This window comes from Equus przewalskii, chromosome 1, assembly GCF_037783145.1.
Source record: "Equus przewalskii isolate Varuska chromosome 1, EquPr2, whole genome shotgun sequence".
NCBI lineage: Eukaryota > Metazoa > Chordata > Mammalia > Perissodactyla > Equidae > Equus > Equus przewalskii.
The window spans coordinates 128,107,362-128,126,309 of record NC_091831.1 but is presented as its reverse complement, the minus strand read 5'-3'; the positions used below and the strand labels follow the sequence as shown (position 1 = coordinate 128,126,309).

Genomic DNA, 18,948 nt, shown 5'->3' with positions numbered 1-18,948 from the left:
TGCTTCTTTTTCTCGTTCCTTCTAATAAGACATCTGCTTATAATTTCTCTTGTAAAACTTAGATTTCATCGTTAGAACTGGAAGGCTTTTTTAAAAAAGTCTTGTATATTTTTTCCAGTATTCTCAACGATGGTGGATCTTTGTCCTTTCAAAGCAGGTTAGACTTTTTAAAGTATCAAGTCATTCAGGGACACTTGCAGTGAGATCAGTTTTCTGTATGGTTCATAAAAAGAGGGGAGAAATGGAAAGAAACTAGTGCAAGTGTTTGGATAAAAAGGCACCTACAGTCTCATTATTTTTTTTTGCCATATCTAACGTGTTATTTGAGGTCACTTTTTAGGTATATCAAGCCAACAATGTAACTTAACTATTGGATCATGTGTCTTACTCTTATTACTTTATAGGTATGTACTCATGAAGAACGGGATATTTTACGGCGTGACTCAAACAAGAGCCAGAAGCTGCTGAAGAAGCTGATGTCAGGTAGGCAGCAATCTTCTGATTAAGATCATTGTAGTGGAGGATACACTGTGTTGTATCTGTGATTGTTTCTCTTTCTTGTGTCCCAGTATGCAAGGTGCAGTTTATTCACTCATTTATTCTGTAAGCATTTATTTTTTATTTTTTTTATATTTTTTTTTTGCTGAGGAAAATTCGGCCTGAGCTCACATCTGTTGCCAATCTTCCTGTTTTTGTATGTGAGCTGCCGACACAGCAACCACTGACAAAGTGATATACATATACGCCTGGGAACTGAACCCAGGCCACCAAAGCGGAGCACGTAGAGCTTAACCACTAGGCCACTGGGGCTGGCCCACATGTATTTTTTTTTTAAGTTATTAAAACCACATAATATTGAACAAAAAAACTAGTTATAATCATATTGGATTATAACCCAAGGAAGAATAAAATTAATATCCTGAATTAACTGAATAAGTTAATAAATAGGGGAGAAGGGACAGCTCTTTATAGAAGCTTCTTATAGAAGAATTCCAATTAATAAAGTGAAGGAATGAGGGTAATAGAAAATCACCATTAGAACATCATAGTAGTAGTAACTGCTACAGGCAGGATCCACCAATGGATGCTAAATTGTTGGGTGAAAGTTTAAGAATAGATTTGCAAGGTCATGAAAGACGAAGAAATAGTGAAGAATTGTCACAGATTGAAGGAGACTAAGGAGACATGACAAACTGTGATGTAGGATCCTGAATTGGATCCCAGAGCATAGAAACAACATTAATGGAAAAAATGTTGAAATCTAAAGAAAGTCTGTAATTTAGTTAATAGTATTGTACTAATGTTAATTTCTTACTTATGATAATTGTACTATGGATATGTAAGATAAGATATTAAGGGAAGTGAAATTAAAGTTATACAGGAACTCTACTTTTTTTGAAACTCTTTTATAAGTCTTTTATAGTTGAAAAACACATGATAAAAATAGTTCAGGACATTATTAAAAGGAAGAACAGCTTCCTTTTCTGGTTGCAGTGCCACACAGTAAGGAGCTCTTGTCTACGCCAGCATCCGTGCTGTCCAAGGGCCCTCTGCAGTCCATGCATGTCTTTGAACAGAAGACGGCCACAGCCCTAGTGCATTGCAAACAGGGCAACGGCCTCATCAAGGTGAATGGGTGGCCCCTGGAGATGATGGAGCTACGCACCCTGCAGTACAAGCTCCTGGAACCTGTTCTGGGCAAGGAGTGATTTAGCAGTGTGGACATCGTAGTCCGTGTGAAAGATGTTTGTCACATGGCCCAGATTTATGCAATCCTCCAGTCCATCTCCAGAGCCCTAGTCCCCGTTACCAGAAATACGTGGATGAGGCTTCCAAGAAGGACATCAAAGACATCCTCATCCAGTATGATCCGGCCCTGTTGGTAGCTGATCCCCGTAACTGCGAATGCAAAGAGTTTACAGGTCCTGGTGCCAGTGCCCACTATCAGAAAGCCTACCCATAAGCCCATCAGGAGGATCAGGGTTCACCTTTATAATACACTGGTTGTGGGATGTAAGGTTTCAAAACAAACAAACTAAAAGGATAAACAGTGTACTCATTACTTTCCACTTATGCAATTTTTCTTTTTTTAAAGATTGGCATCTGAGCTAACGTCTGTTGCCAATCTTTTTTTTTTCTTCTTCTCCCCAAAGCCCCCCAGTACTTAGTTGTATATTCCAGTTGTAGGTCCTTCTGGTTATGCTATGTGGGACGCTACCTGAGCATGGCCTGATGAGCGGTGCCATGTATGCGCCTAGGATCCCAACGCTGGGCGAAACCCTGGGCCCCCAAAGCAGAGCATGCGAACTCAACCACTCAGCTACAGGGCCGGCCGGCAAATATTTTATTTCTACTTTAGTTCATAGTTTTTGTATTTATATAGCTAGATTGGTTGGTATTATAAAGTAATGATCATAGTTAGAGTTTTATGTTTTATAGAATGTGTATAGAAGTTTACATGTATAGAATTTTGTTTTTCCTTTTTTAATATTTTGTAATTAGTTTCTATGTTACTGTATATTTTTCATGTTTATTTTTAGTGGCTAAAAATAGTTTATTAACTTTATTATAATTTGATTACCTATTTCCCAGTTTCTGGATATTTTGACTCTTCACAATCCTGCAAGTGGTCACCTTTGTCAGTATATCTTTTGATTTATTTCCTTGGGATAAATTCCTAAGAATGAATTTACTGAGTCAATATGATCATTTTTGACACTTAAGATGTCAAATACTCAAGATGTATTTGGCATTTTACTTTAGCAAAATATTGTACCAATCTACAATATTAATATTGTACCCTAAAAACCTGTCGCTATTGAGTTTTGACATTTCAAATTTTATTTTTATAGTTGTAATTTTTTTATCATTAATGAGTTTGAACATCTCTCTATATTTTTTCAATTAGGATTTCTTTAAAGTCATTATGAGAAAACATAGTTCTAAGTTCTTTTCTTATATTGAGAACACAAGAATCTCTCTCTCTCTCCCTTTTTTTTAAATTTTGAAAGAAAGATGTGACAGGACTTTAAACAGGCCTGGAGTTTTAGGTAAAGATAAAGGTCAGCCTTCATTGTAACCTAGTTCTTTTCCTAACACATTTTATTATTATTTTTTAAGATTTTATTTTTCCTTTTTCTCCCAAAGCCCCCCGGTACATAGTTGTGTATTTTTAGTTGAGGGTCCTTCTAGTTGTGGCATGTGGGATGCCGCCTCAGCATGGCCTGATGAGTGGTGCCATGTCCACACCCAGGACTGGACTGGCAAAACCCCGGGTCGCCGAAGCAGAGGGCATGAGCTTAACCACTCAGCCACGGGGCCGGCCCCCTAACACATTTTAGTTCTTGGTTTTATCACAATTTATGGCTGTCTTTTCTGGGACATAGAGATTTATGGTATGCTGTAACAAAGGAGGTAATACGTGGGCCAAGGAATGAATGTGGGCTTTAGAGTTAGACCTAAGTTTAAATTTCTGAACTTCAGTTTCTTTATCTGTGAAATGAAGATAATATAAACTGTCTTACAGGGTTATTGTGAGAATTAAATAATATAATATGTGTTTAAAGTACCTTAGCATCTAATAAGTTCTCATTATTCATTTCTATCCCTTTCCTGCAATTTCTTCTCTTTTTCTTTCACTATTTAGTTTTCAGTTTTGGAATATAAAAGTATGTTTAAAGATGATATTCAGCCCTACTCAGTAAAGTTTTTCATTTATAAGGCATTTTTATATTGTGTTGTTAAACAATTTGACACCCTTAGTGATCCAGATTTCCATACGGGAAGAAATGGATCCTAACATTTATTGAGAACCTGTTATGTGTCAAGCACTGTTTGATGCTTGACAAGTAAAGCCCTGCCTGTGTGCTTGTTTGTTTTCCATTGAGATGAAGGCTGTCAGCCATCAGCGACAGAGCCAGATCTTGTGATACTTTGTTCTTTGCTGCATAGTGTGATACAACTAATTTGTATCATAAGCTGACACCATTTGATTTCCTTATTGGATTTCAGGAACGGAGAATTCTGGAAAGGTGGACATCTCTCCCAAGGACCTTCTTCCTCATCAAGAATTGAGAATGAAGTCTGGTCTGGAGAAGGCCATCAAGCATAAAGACAAACTGTTAGAGTTTGACAGAACTAGGTATGATGTGGTTAGACTAAGTATTGCTAGGAAATAGACTAGTCCACGGATTCTGGCCTTTAAAACATTATTTTCACACTTGATACCTTCTCAGGATGGAGGATGAAAGAATTTACAGCAAAAGAGGAGATGGGTGCTCTACATAGGAGGCTTGCATCTTGTTTTTGAATCCATGTTTGAATATGATAGGCTCCCACCAAGAGGATTCTACCCTGCAACATCTTTTGATTCTTGGCAAATGCTAGTATACCTCCCAGAAAGTTGACTTGGTTGATAGAATTTCCCACTTGTTTCACTTGCAGCCATTCATTCATTTAGTCAACATATATTAGAGTGCCTACCATGTGCAAACTGCTGTGCTGACCTCTGGAGAATCTATAAGAAATTGCCTCTGGGAGAGTGTAGGTAACCCCATACCATGGGAAGACATGAGTTACTCTTTCCCTTCCCTTTGACACTAAATTAGTTTTCTGATTCAATAATCAGTATATTAAAATGTCCCTAAATTGGCTTTTATATTCCTACACTTTTGTCATTTAGCCCACTGACTTCTCTTTAGGAGACAGATTAATGGATTTGTTTGCTCTATCTTTTATTTCTTTCTCTTTTATTTTTCCTTCTTTTGGATAAAATCTGTATTGACAACCAGTTAGTGGTAAAAAATGTTTAAATAGGACTTCTATGCTCATTCTCAAATAGCCATGTGAGAATCTGTAAGGATCCTTCGAGAGACCCTGAATCTCTTACTTATTGTAACTGACCTGGGAATCTATTCCTGGTAGTATAATCCTTTGATTAGACAGCCCTACTGCTTCAGACCATTTGCTATGAATACATGAGATATAACTTTGAAAGCTTTTCCTTAAGTAAGCCTATTACAAGGTTTGTAACTCAGATTCAAGGTTAATCCTTTATCACTTTTAGCCCTACTCAGAAAAACTTATCTTTAGAAATAGAGTACATTTCTTTCTTTCTTTCTTTCTTTTTGGTAAGGAAGACTGGCCCTGAGCTAACATCAGTTGCCAGTCTTCCTCTATTTTGTATGTAGGATGCCTTCTCAGCATGGCTTGATGAGTGGTCCATAGGTCTGCGCCCAGGATCTGGACCCGCAAACCCTGGGCTGCTGAGGCAGAGCGTGCAAACTTAACCACTACGCCACCAGCCTGGCCCCTAGAGTACGTTTTTTGATAAATAGAAACTGGAAAAGGGTTTATCACTATTGATGTTGCCACTTTGCTGGTATGTTCAAGGGCACCAGTTTCATTATTTAGGTTCATGTCTAGGACCAATTTTCTCCTCAGCCCTCTTGAACTTCTCACTCTCAGTCTACTTTAAAAACTTTTATAATTCTAGCTAAGTCCTGAAAAATTGAAATCAATATATGAATCTGATTTCAGTATTTGCCTATGCCTATGTATATCACTAATTTGTAATTATGCACAAATCGTGTCTCAACTGGGTTTGTGACTTTGGAGTAGTCACTTAACTTCTGTGAGCCCCAGGTTCATTATCTGTAGAATGAGAGTTGGGTCAAGATTCCTTCTAGTTCTCAGTTTCTTTGTTGGTATGATCTTAGAAATAGGCCTCATTGTCATATCTTGGAACTTGGTCCTAGTGTATTAGTGAGGGGCTGGAGATGGGGTTGGGGGTGGGGGTGAAACTGACATATAGTAGTAGAGTAATAGGATGTCCTAAGAGTAAGCCACAGGTCTGAGAGTCCAGAATGGAACTCCAGTTTCTGAGGGAAAGGGCAGAAATTGGGCCTAGCAAGAATAGACTAGATCCCAATTGTAGAGGGACTAGGATATTGAGTAATGTGCCAAGACATGAACTCAGATGCAGCAAAACCAGGTAGAAGCTGGTTATCAGAAGCTACCAGTTATCAGAAGCTGAGGGCTGGTGTAGTAAGAAAGGTAAAAGGAGTTGGGGTTATGGTCCTGTACCTTTTCCTGCCTGAGGGTGAGATTGGTTCTAGGAGCTGAGCTGAGCCTGCAGTGGGGATAAGATATATGCAGAAGCTGGGAACCAGGCAGAGCTTGACTTGATTTTGGAACATTTTTGGACATCCATGTTTAAGATAATGGCCTTCAGGACAGCAGAATAGTGAGCTACCTTGAAACGGTTTCCCAGTAATCAAGTCCCTGTTTGTCAACAGGTGACCTAATTGCCACATGTTCTTTTTTTCTTAGCATTCGAAGGACTCAAGTCATTGATGATGAATCAGACTACTTTGCCAGTGATTCTAACCAGTGGTTGTCCAAAATTGAGCGAGAGACCCTGCAGAAGCGAGAGGAGGAGCTGAGGGAATTTCGACATGCCTCTCGGCTCTCTAAGAAGATCATCATTGATTTTGCGGGCAGGAAGATCATGGAAGATGAAAATCCACTAGCCGAGTATCACAGCAAGTAAGTGGGCAGCACCGGAAAGGGTCTGAAAGAAGGGGGCAGTTTGACTGTAAAGGATTTGCCACCTTTGATAGAGCTGTTATTTTTGTTGATTTTAAAAATAATATATTCATTTGGAATAGAAACATGTAAGAGTAGCTAAGAAAATTTTGAGAGGAACTTGTGCTGCTAGATAATTACTTTACTTTTATAAAAAAACTTTTTAAAACAATGAAGAACAGTTTGGGCACAGGAATAGATCAAGGAAATGTAATAGAATCCAAAAAGAGACCTGTGTAGACGTCTGTATTGTGTGAGTATGTGTGCATGGGTTTGTGTTTATATGTGTGGGAATTTAGTAATTGATAAAGGCAACATTTCTATACGGTGAGGAAAGGATTAAATATATGATGGGATGATTAGCCACCAGCTTGGAAAAAATCTGCATTAGATCTCTACTTCAAACCATACTGTAATAATGTTTGACTAAAGAATTAAATGTGAAAGAAAGAAAAGGATCAGAAAGAAATATAGAAATATAGGAGAATATAGTTATAGTCTTGGTGTGATAAAGCTCTTTCTAAGCAGGAAACAAAACCCAGAAGTTAAAAAGACATAAGAGGGGCCAGCCCTGTGGCTGAGTGGTTAAGTTTGCACACTCTGCTTCGGCAGCCCAGGGTTTGCTGGTTCAGATCCTGGGCGCAGACATGGCACCGCTCATCAGGGCATGCTCAGGTGGCATCCCACATAGCATAACCAGAAGGATCTACAGCTAGAATATACAGCTATGTACTGGGGGGCTTTGGGGAGAAGAAGAAGAAAAAAGAAGAAGAAAAAGAAGAAGAAAAAAAAGATTGGTAACAGATGTTAACTCGGGTGCCAATCTTACAAAAAAGATAAGGTATTTTAAAGTAAAAAAGATAGTAGCAGACTGAGAGAAAATATTTTAAACGTTTTTAACAATCAAAAGAGCAATATCCACACTAAATAAAGACCTCCTGTAAATAAAAGAAAAAGACAAAAAAATCCAGGAGAAAAATGGGCGAAGGTTAAGAACAGACAATTTACAAGTGAGGAAACGTAAAAAGCCAATAAACATTTGAGATTATGTTCAAGTAGTTATCAGAGAATGCAAATTTTAAGACAATGTATCATTAAATTGGCTGAAATTAAAAATATACATATAAAATATTGCATAATCTGTGAGTGTAGGGAAATGAATATACTCTCTTACTGTGGATGGGAGTATTAAAATGGTACAGCCTCAACACAGAGAGTGAACCCTAATGTATGGATTTGGGGGGATAATGATTTGTCAATGTAGTTTGATTAATTCTAACAAATGGATCACTCTAGTGAGGATTGGTTGATAATGTGGGAGGTTATGCATGTGTCGGGGCAGGAGGTTTATGGGAAATCTCTGTACCTTCTATTCAATTTTGCTATGAACCTAAACCTGCTCTAAAAAATAAAGTCTATTGAAAAAGAGTTCCAATCATGGCCGATTTCAAGCTACCAACATGAAGTCACTGAACATAGACTTAAGAAGAAATATGCATATTGGCTTTAGCACACCACTGAAAAGAAACCACATGGAGATCTCACTCCCTGTTTTCTGCTTTGGAGATGACACACCTCAGTCTCTCTCTCACACACACACAGAACTGGATGTTGGTGAACGCTAATGCTTTCCACAAGGCCCGGTCCTTGGCCATTCTCTTTCATACCTGGCAAATCCATCATAGAATTTTCCTAAACAAAGCTTATTCTCTCCCTAAAAGAAATGCTACCACTAGCTTGAAAATAACTGTTTGTTCTCACCTATTATATATATGATACACAGATATGAAGGAAAAAATAAAGTTATTTCTGGGTGGTGGCTTTAGAAATTTCTATTTTCTGTCTATTAATTTGTATTTTTCAGTTTTTCCAAAATATTACCAATCTTTTATTTTTCCAAAATAAACATGGCTTTTGCCAAGCGGTGCCATGTCCGCACCCGGGATCCGAACCGGCGAACCCCAGGCTGCCGAGAAGCAGAATGTGCGAACTTAACCACTGCACCACTGGGCCAGCCCCTAGTTCCATAAACTTTAACTGAAAATCATCACATTCTTTTATAAGTTTAGAGACAAGTATTCAAAGTAGACACCATAGGCACAGGATAATATGGGATGTATTTGATGACTGTTTAAATAGTAGATTCTACAGGACTTCAGAGAAAGGAGTAAGCACTCTTGTGCTGGGCCAGTAGAGGGTCTCCTTAGAACTTCTGGGCCTTGAAGCAAGGATAGAATTCAGATCAGCATGGAGGAGTGGAAAGGGACTCCTGAGTGGGCAGAGGGATGGTTGAATGTGGTAAGTAAATAGAATAGTCTTCTGTGGGTCACACTATTTCTAGGCAACTTTTCTAATCTTGGTATTTTTAATAATCTTGTTGAACAGATGAATGATTGTAGTGTGCCCTACCTATTTTCTTAGTGTTCTGGAACTTTTTCTCATATTCCTCAGGGTTCTTGGAGTGAAGAAAAGGAAGTTGGTAGGGGGATCAGGGAAGGTCATCCATGAATTCCTCTTTGAATTTCACATTTTATTACTGTTGAAGGGCTTTATGTTGTTGGTAAGTAAGGATATTCTGAGCATAGAACATTACCAATTATGGCGTCCTTTGGTTTGTTATCACAGACTAGATGAAACAATACAGGCCATTGCCAACGGAACCTTGAACCAACCACTGACCAAACTGGGTAGATCTTCTGAAGAGCCTTTGGGAGTCCTGGTGAATCCTAACCTCTACCAGTCCCCTCCCCAGGTTAGTGGACCTTTGCAGTAACTGATCATGAGAGAAGTTTGGGCCCAGATATTTCTCCTTTCAGATGTGCCTGTTTCATAGGCTTTAGATACCAATCTGCTCTCTCAGCACATCCACCAGCCTTATTCTCTGGCCCACTTTTTTCGCAGCTCTTCTGACAAGTTGACCTGTATTGTCTTCTGAATATTTCCCAAGAGAGGATTTTGTTAAGTACTGTAGAGATTTAGACTATAATCTCATGGTCCTTTGTTAATGTTCCCTATTTATCTTTTATAGAATGTGGGTAGTCCTACGGTGGGGGGTGTTTTAAGTTAATACATTAATTCACTTATTCATTATTATCATTCGTTTTTCCATCAAGTACATTGAGCGTCTACTATGTACAAGCACAGTAGAAAGCCACACACCAGACAGTGCTTCTCAAAGAACTCAGACTAGTAGGGGAAAAAATTACATTAGCAGCTCTAATACTAATAGAGATATGAATAAAGTATGGTGGAAACCTAGAGGAGAGAGAGACTACTTCCAGTTGAGGGGAATAAAAGAAGCTTTTATAGGGAAGCTGGTATTCATTAAAAGTAAATATCCAAGAAAATGGATGCTTGGAGATGGTGGGGGAAAAACATTCCAGGCAGAATGAACTGTAGGAATAAGGCATGAGTACACGAAAGCATGGGATATATATATGTATATATTTCATGAAATACATATGTATATTTATGAAATAGTGAAATTTAGGCTACCCAGATAGTGCTCATAAAAGGGTTTATCATGAGAAATAGATCAGGGTTAGCTGGATAGAACCAGATCACTAAAGAGCTTAAATGTTTAGCTAGGAAGTTTTCACATTTTTATTTTGTAAATAAATGTGAGCTATAGAAGGTTCTTAAGCAGAGATGCAATCAGAGCAGTGCTTTAGACAGCTTAACTGGAGATATTCATTCAGCCCTGTGTACATTCCAGGTTCTTTGCTAGATGCTGGGAAATTAAAAAGTAAAGCCCAGGTCCTGTCCTTAAGGACTTTGAATTTAGTGGGAAGATGTGTTTGAATACAAATAATTTCAATTCCCTGAGATAATTTCTATGATAGACACGTGTCATGAGTACGGTAGGACTTGAGGAGAGTGTTCATAAACTCACTAGAGGAGTCACAAAAGAAATAGTGTTTGAGAGGAGAATTAAGGGATGGTGAGGAATTTCCAAGCAGTCAGATCTGGGAAGGGAGTTCCAGGTGGAAGATACAACATGTACGAAGGCTCAGGAGCTTGAGAGCTTTGTAGGTTTGGGAGAACTACAAGTAATTAAGTATTATTAAAATTAAGTATTATTAAAATGGAGTAGTAGGCGTATTTGTTTCCTAGGGCAGCCATAACAAAGTAGCACAACTGGGTGACTTAAGACAACAGAAATTTACTCTCTCACAGTTCTTAACACAGAAATCAAGGTGTTATCAGGGCCATACTCCCTCCGAAGACTCTACGGGAGAATGCTTCCTTTCCTCTTTCAGCTTCTGGTGGCCCCAGGTATCCCTTGGTTTGTAGCTTCCTCACTCTAATCTCTGCCTCCATCTTCACATGGCCGCCTTCTCTGTGTGTCTTTGTCTCTGTGTGTTCTCTCCTTTTATAAGGACATTAGTCATTGGATTTGGGGTCCACCCTAATCCAGTATCAACTTAACTTGATTACATCTGCAAAAACTTGTTTCCAAATAAGGTCACTTTAACAGGCTCTGAGTGGACATAAATTTGGGGGGGATATTACTCAACCCAGTACAGGAGGCAGTATCTTATCATGAAAGCCCGTATGTCTCATGCCAAGGAGTTTGGTTTTATCCTAAAGTATATAAAGAAGAGTCCTTGAAGAATTTTAGCAGAAGATTGGCATAACTTCCATGCCTATGTAGACAATGAATTGGAGGGAGGGGTAAGACTAGAAGCAGGGAAATTGCTAAGAAGCTTATTGCAGTAGCACAATGGGGAGATGATGAGGGGCCAAAATAGTATTGTAGCTTTAGTAGGGCAGTAAGGAGTTATTTAAAGGCTAAAAATGTAGATGAGGAAACCAGTTAGCACACTCTATAATAGTATTATTGAAAGATAATAAGAGATTAATTTAGGAAAGTAGATGTGGGAATAGAGAAACAGGTAAGATAAACAAGAACTGTAGTAAAGAAAGAACAGAGACTTTGGGCCTCAGGATTGTTCAAATACCAACCTTTTTTTTTTGAAAAAGACTAGCCCTGAGCTAACATCTGCCAATCCTTCTCTTTTTATTGCTGAGGAAGACTGGCTCTCAGCCAACATCCATGCCCATCTTTCTCTATTTTATATGTGGGACGCCTACCACAGCATGGCTTCCCAAGTGGTGCCATGTCCTCACCCAGGAGTCAAACCAGCGAACCCCAGGCCGCTGAAGCAGAACATGTGCACTTAACTGCTGCGCCACCGGGCCGGCCCCTCAAATACCAACATTTTAATGAAATCACCTATTTCCCCCTCTAATGGATCAGTTCTCTTTCTGTGTTCCCACATAAGGACTTATATCCCTGGGTAGTATTTCCTCAATTCTACCTTATGTTTTGGATAGTTACTTATGTGTCTGTCTTGTACTAGGATTGTAAGTACCTTGAAAGTAAGAACAATATCTTTTTTATGTTTTATGTAAGTCTCCCTGCTTTTCACATGGTTAATACTCAATAAATGTTTGTGGGTATTTCTTTTGTTTTTTCTTTTTGCTGGGAAAGATTTGCCCTCAGCTAACATCTCTTGCCAATCTTCCTCTCTCTTTTTTTTCCCCCTCCCCGAAGCCCCAGTACATAGTTGAATATTCTTCTTCTAAGTCCTTCTAGTTCTTCTTTGTGAGCCATAGCATGGCTACTGATAGACAAGTGGTGTGGTTCTTTGTCCAGGAACCGAACCTGGGCCACTGAATTGGAATAGGCCAAACTTTAACCACTAGGCCATCAGGGCTGGCTCTGTGTTTTTTTTTTAAGATATGACATAATTGATCAGAATCATAAAATTTTGTTATAGAAAGATTCTTAGAGATTCATTTAGCCCACTCTCATCATTTTACAGTTGAGAAAACTGAAACCTTTAGGGGTTAAATGATTGCTTAAAGTCTCCAGACTACCACTCTAGTAGGTTTTTTTCTCTATAAATTATTAAATAAAAAGTCAAGAAATTAAGACAACTAACCCCAAACCTCACCATTCTAATAAAGACTCTTTTTTTAAAACTTAATTTTGGAGCACTGAGTCTTCTTGCTCTGAAAGGAACATTAACCTTGTCATCCTCTGACTGAACTACTGCCAGGACTCTACAGTCTTCTGTAATTACCTGTACCTTGTAATTTTCTATTCTCTTTATATGATGGGAGTCTTCTTTCAGTGGTGCTCCATCCTCTCTTTTAGGAGACAAGTTGTTCATTTCAGGGTAAGAGAACGCTTTATGCATCCAATAGTCAGAACTCCTGTCCCTGACAGCATCTGTTTCACTTTGTCATGGGTACCAGCATGTGACTCTTACCCTAAGCACATGAAGAATGTGTGGACCAAAATGTTGAACCCTCATTTGGCTAGTAGGATTATGTTGGGAAATTGTCCAGAATCCAGTATGAATCATTAAGAAGTATAAAGTGGAAATAATTACAGACCAATTATTTGGTCTGGTAGTTGTGCTGTTGCTGGAATTGGGAAGCTGTGTATAGAGATTTCAACACTCTAATTACCCTTTAAGATGGGATCTTGTTATCATACCTGAGACTTCTACTGAATTTACACCTTCTCCACCTCTTTTGGCCTTGTTTCAGACAAAGATGGGATTAAATATTTCTAAGAAAATGTTCCCAGTATGATTTATTCATTATTAGCATTCATCTCATTTTGTGTATCTACCCCAGCTTCTTACCTTGTCAGATAGAACTGTATGTTTGATTTCTTTCCCATATAGTGGATAGACCAGACAGGTGCAGCCTCACAGAAGAAGGCTTTCCATTCAGCAGGATCGGAGCTAGCGTTCAACTCATATCGCCACCAGTTGCGAATCCAGGACCAAGAATTTCAGGAAGGCTTTGATGGTGGCTGGTGCCTCTCTATGCATCAGCCCTGGGCTTCTCTGCTTGTCAGAGGGATTAAAAGGTAAGGGTAGAAATGAATCCTGGCAGTGGAAGATTTTACAGTAACATAAACGTGATTTAGAATTATGGATTGGAATTCGTTTTTCCTAATCTGGTGATGATTTATAATACTTCAGTACATAGAACTTTAAGTAATATATTCATGTTACTGACTTGGTAATTGAGTTTTTACTGCATAGCTTAAAAAAAATCTGACGTTAGAAAGAGTAAGTATCCTGGGCCAGCCCTGTGGCCAAGCGGTTAAGTTTGCACACTCTGCTTTGGTGGCCTGGGATTTTGCCGGTTTGAATCCTTGGTGCGGACATGGGCCCGCTCATCAGGCCATGCTGAGGTGGCGTCGCACATGCCACAACTGGAAGGGCCTACAACTAAAAATACACAACTGTGTACCTGGGGACTTTGGGGAGAAAAAGGAAAAAAATAAAATCATAAAAAAAAAAAAGAAAGGCTACGGATCCTTGTCATAACAAAGAATAGAATACCAATTTTTTCATCTTTGGAAGGAAGTCTATTGACAAAACTTCTCTTGCCTTTGCCTTTATCGTGTAGCACAAAGCAACCTTAATAGTTTGATCCTATTTGGAGTTCAAATTTTTATGCCTATTTATTAATTTTTTAAGACACAAGCCTAACTTTGGTTTTGTTTTTCTATCTATATATCTGTCTGTTAATCTGAGTAACCATATTGAGAAACTATTTTACCATAAATTCCTTTTCTACAGGAAGTCGGGGGAAGTAGTAAGAGATAAGTAGAAGTATCGTAGAGTTGAGTCCTTGTACCTATTAGTGATGGTAATAGGTTACTATTCCATGGTTTCTTATGTTTCTTCTCAATTCAATTTTTAAAAATATCTTTTCTTTGCTTACATAAATGTAAATATAAAATTGGAAAATATGGAAAAGTAGCTAGAAAAATCCCACCACCTAGAAATAGCTACTGTTGGCATTTTGGAGTGTTTATTTATATTCTTTTTCTTGTGCAAATTGTTATATAGTGAGATCATAGTATATGTTTATGTTTGTGTTTTTCTTCTTTAACTTATCATTATAACATTCATTTTTCCTTTTTTCCATCTTTTTGAGATTTAATTGACATAATGTTGCATTAAAGTTGTACAACATAATGATTTTATTTATATGTCTATATTGCAAAATGGTTTCCACAATAAAATTAGTTAACATCCATCACCCCACCTAGTAATGAATTTTTTGTTTCTTGTGCTGAGAACTTTTAAGATCTCTCTTAGCAACTTTCAAATAAACAATGCAGTATTGTTAACTGTAGTCACCATGCTGTACATTACATCACCAGGACTTATTTATCTTATAACCAGAAGTTTGTACCTTTTAACTGCCTTCACCTGTTTCCCTCTGGCACCCCCATTTTGTTCTCTCTATCTGTGAGTTTGGTTTTTTCAGATTCCACATATAAGTGAGATCATACAGAATTTGTCTTTCTCTATCTGACTCTTTCCACTTTTACTGTATAAAGTATAAACTTCACTGGTCTCTGGTTTCCTGAAGGAAAATTTATTATCAGCATTTAGGAACAATCATTTCTTTTTTTCTTTTTTCTTTTTTCTTTTTGTGAGGAAGATTGTCCCTGAGCTAACATCTGTTGCCAGTCTTCCCCTTTTTGCTTGAGGAAGATGGTCCCTGAGCTAACATCTGTGCCAGTCTTCCTCTATTTTGTATGTGAGTTGCCACCACAGCATGGCCTGATAAGTGATGTGTGGGTCCGTGCCCTGGATCTGAACACACAAACCCCGGGCCTCTGAAGTGGAGTGTGTAAACTTAACCACTACACCAATGGACCAGCCCCAGGAAAAATTATTTCTACTTTGGTGTTTTTGTGATTGGCTGTGATTTCCCTTCTTCATTAAACGTGCATTACTGTTTTTCTCCCCTTTTGAAGGTCAGGCTTTTTGCTTTGGCTCCTCATTGTTTCATAGTCTGTGTGCGTAGTGCCATTAGAACAAGTGCATGTGAATTTGCTGCTGCTCCAGGACAAGTAGCCTCTGAGATGTTTATTCTTCTCATTCAACTCTCTGCAATTTAGCTGTTTTCCTTTTCCAAAGTAGAAAACTGAACAGCTTGCTTTTGCTGAGGGAATCAGAATGTTTACATTTCTTTCATCCTATTTTGGATCTGTGCTATTCAGATTTTCTCACTGAAAAGAACAGGATGAGCAGCATCAAGCCCACAATTATTAATCCCACAGAAATAAAGTGGGTGGTTCTGCGACATTTGTGAGACCATTTTCCCAGTAGCCCTTCAGGTTATTTGGTGTAGAGGGAAGAAATATATTGATGCGTTCCTCATTTATCGAGCACCTACTATCTGCCTGGCATCCTTCCGATTCATCTATATTGGGACTGAGGATGTGAGAAATTCCCTATTTCCCATTATAAGAATAGTATAATAGGGGTGTATTATCAAGGTACTTTATTTCATTTGGTGGGAACTAAAAGAGAAACATCTTTTTGTAATCCTTAGAGAGTAGCGAGTAATTAAATTCTCTTAGATGCATTTTGTTGTTCCTCTTAAGGATTCTTTTAAACTAGCCAATAAGTTGTTTACTTATCTGCAAAGAACATAACCCTTTATAAACTACTTAGAAATTATAAATGAACGTGGTTGCAATTTAAACAGTAAAGATGATAAGCATTTTTATTTACTTAAATTATATTAAATAAAAATTAAAAAATTGCTATTCTTGGGAAGTTATGTGTGGGTGAGGATTTTTCTGTCAGGTTGGAGAACAATTAACTAACAAATCTTTGAGGAAAAGGTTAACCTTTGATTCAAAGAAAAGCAAGGATTTCCATTTTTGTAGGACAACTTGGAGGCCTTGAAAATATAAGATTTGGATTGTAGAAGTCCCAAGGCTAGTGAAAACTCCAAGACTGAGTTATAGAGATCAGGTGAAATATAGGAGCTGAGGGAGATGAATTGTCTTTGTTCTGATGATGATAAAAACTAGAGAACAGGATCCATACTCAAGGGTATTGTGAAAGAGATGTTTTTCACAAAAAATACCCCTCTTGGTGAGGTATTATCTATAGATCTCTTGTTTCAACTGGATAGTTTGCTGTGTTAGGAGATCCTCCAGGACACTAGAATTTAGATCCTAAATTTGTGTTCACTTAAGGGTGGAGGGGAGAAGCTGGTACACCCCTCACAGAGGACGACTTTGGATAGCAGCCACAGCCAAAAGACCTTCCCCTCAAGAAGTCTCAGAACTCCAGACTACATATCGTCTTCTTCGTGGGAAAGGTAACAAACATGTATTCTCCTTTTAGTCTTATTTTGTGGAGAGAAGTCGTTGACCTTGAGCGTCTTTCACTTCCTCCTTCTTATGGCTATTTTTGGCTGAAATGGACTTTAAACTTTTTGTTTGTTTGTTTAGTGGCAAATCATAGACAGCTGTTCTAAACATTAATTCACCAAACAGTGCAATTAAAAATACCAGTTCCCAACACCAGAAATCAACCAACTAGTCTTAATTTTATCTCAGAAAATTTTCTCCAGTTTTTTTTTTTTTACTATGAGAATAAAATGACTGCTATAAAGTCTGAGACCTTTAGATTGGGAAGAACAATTACAAATAAAACTTTTTTATCAGGAGTGACCCAAATAGACATCTGCTGTTGGATTTGGACAGATCGGGGTGATACACTGAAGCAGTGTATGTTGGGAATAACCCCAAACACAATAAATTTGTATACTAAAAACCACTTCTGACACTTGGGTGTCTTGTTTTCCTTTCCTTTTATCCAGCTCATACAGTTGTTTTGAAGGTAGAATGAGAGGACAATTACAGAGCCACCTTTAAAAGGGTTTTTTTTCTATTTTTTTAAATATATTTTTTTTTTGAGGAAGATTAGCCCTGAGCTTACATCTGCCGCCAATCCTCCTCTTTTTGCTGGGGAAGACTGGCCCTGAGCTAACATCCGTGCCCATCTTCCTCTATTTTATGTGGGACGCCTGCCACAGCATGGCTTCACAAGTCGTGTCTAAGTCCACACCTGGGATCTGAACCGGTGGACCCCGGGCTGCCAAAGCGGAATGTGCAAACTTAACCGCTATGCCACCAGGCCAGCCCCTTTAAAAGTCTTTAAGAGGCCAAATTTTAGGAATCAAAAGTGCATGTTTCCTTAAAAACGCATTTCTGTTTTGACTGATATGACTGGCTTGTTTTAAATTTGTGTTCTGACATTCTTATGGCTTTTGCTACATTTTTATGGTTTTTCTCTTTACACCTGTGGCTTGTTTCTAGAAGCCGTCACCACCAAACTCCAGTCTGATCCAGTTGAGTATAGTGGAATACATTTGTTTGGCGTGAAGTTGTGGGGTCCTTGAACTTCAATAGTGAGAGGGTAGTTTTCCTATCGCTTAGGGGGTGGATAGTGGACTAAGCCAGTCATTCACTAACTTTTTTGCCAAAATACAAACAGTTGTGCCAAATAAAAACCTCATTGTATTCCTTATATCTACAAATAGAAGATAAAGTGATTTGTTGAGAATTGAAAACGAATTCATGAGTTCCAGGGTCACAGAGAAGGAAATTTATCTAATCCTTCTGTTATTTTTGATTCAGATGTGGAATTTCCCAACGACTATCCGTCAGGTTGTCTTCTGGGCTGTGTGGACCTAACTGACTGCTTGTCCCAGAAGCAATTTAAGGATCAGGTGAGTAAAGAACACTTATCTTGGACAGATGCTCGATTTGCCACCATAGCTGACCTGTAGATCCTTCAATACAGAACATCCTGGAGATAGTAAGGTGTTAGCAACTGAATTTAGACATGTGAGAAGAGTCTTTTGATAAGGAAATATTGGGGAGAGAAAAGACCAGGGCAGAAGCAGTGAAAACTTAGTGATGCTTTGGTTTCTGGTATATGGAGGACTGGTACATACACATTTCTACATAAAAAGCTATTGCCACAATCCAGCTAACAAGTGTAGGGTCCTCATCCCTTAATAAAACTTTGCGGGGCTGGCCCCGTGGCATAGCGGTCAAGTTCACACATTCTGCTTCAGTGGCCCTGGGTTCACTGGTGCAGATCCTGGGTGTGGACCTAGCGCTGCTTGTCAAGCCATGCTGAGGTAGCATCCCACCTAGAAGAACTAGAAAGGCATACAGCTAGGATGTACAACTATGTACTGGGGCTTTGGGGAGGGGAAAAAAAAAGGAAAATTGGCAACAGATATTAGCTCAGGGCCAATCTTCCTCACCAAAACAACAACAACAACAAAAAACCAACCAACTTTGCTGCTTTTGGTGAAGAAACCCTCCACGATCCCTTGAATTATTTCAATAAGGTCGTGGGGCTGGTAGGGTTTGTTATCACTTATTTGGGAACATTTGGTCCAGGCTGGGGAATTTATGACAGGCAAATGTGTTTGAACTCTGATTGCCTGGACTATGCCAGGTTTGGGAGGGGTGTGTGAATGTTTGTATGTACATATGTA

At 38.5% G+C, this 18,948-nt stretch overlaps 1 protein-coding gene and 1 pseudogene across 3 annotated transcripts in view; both read left to right on the top strand.

Moving 5' to 3' along the window:
* Positions 1–18,948, top strand: part of TRIP4 (thyroid hormone receptor interactor 4) — a 57,129-nt gene that overhangs the window by 15,626 nt on the left and 22,555 nt on the right. For all 3 annotated transcript variants that reach the window (XM_008535027.2, XM_008535026.2, XM_070577198.1), the window contains exons 5-11: positions 405–483; positions 4,012–4,141; positions 6,331–6,546; positions 9,211–9,337; positions 13,287–13,474; positions 16,625–16,749; positions 18,074–18,165. In XM_008535027.2, coding sequence (XP_008533249.2) covers positions 405–483; positions 4,012–4,141; positions 6,331–6,546; positions 9,211–9,337; positions 13,287–13,474; positions 16,625–16,749; positions 18,074–18,165 — 957 coding nt within the window. The remainder of the gene's footprint in view (positions 1–404; positions 484–4,011; positions 4,142–6,330; positions 6,547–9,210; positions 9,338–13,286; positions 13,475–16,624; positions 16,750–18,073; positions 18,166–18,948) is intronic.
* Positions 1,186–1,992, top strand: LOC103560759 (small ribosomal subunit protein uS9-like; annotated as a pseudogene).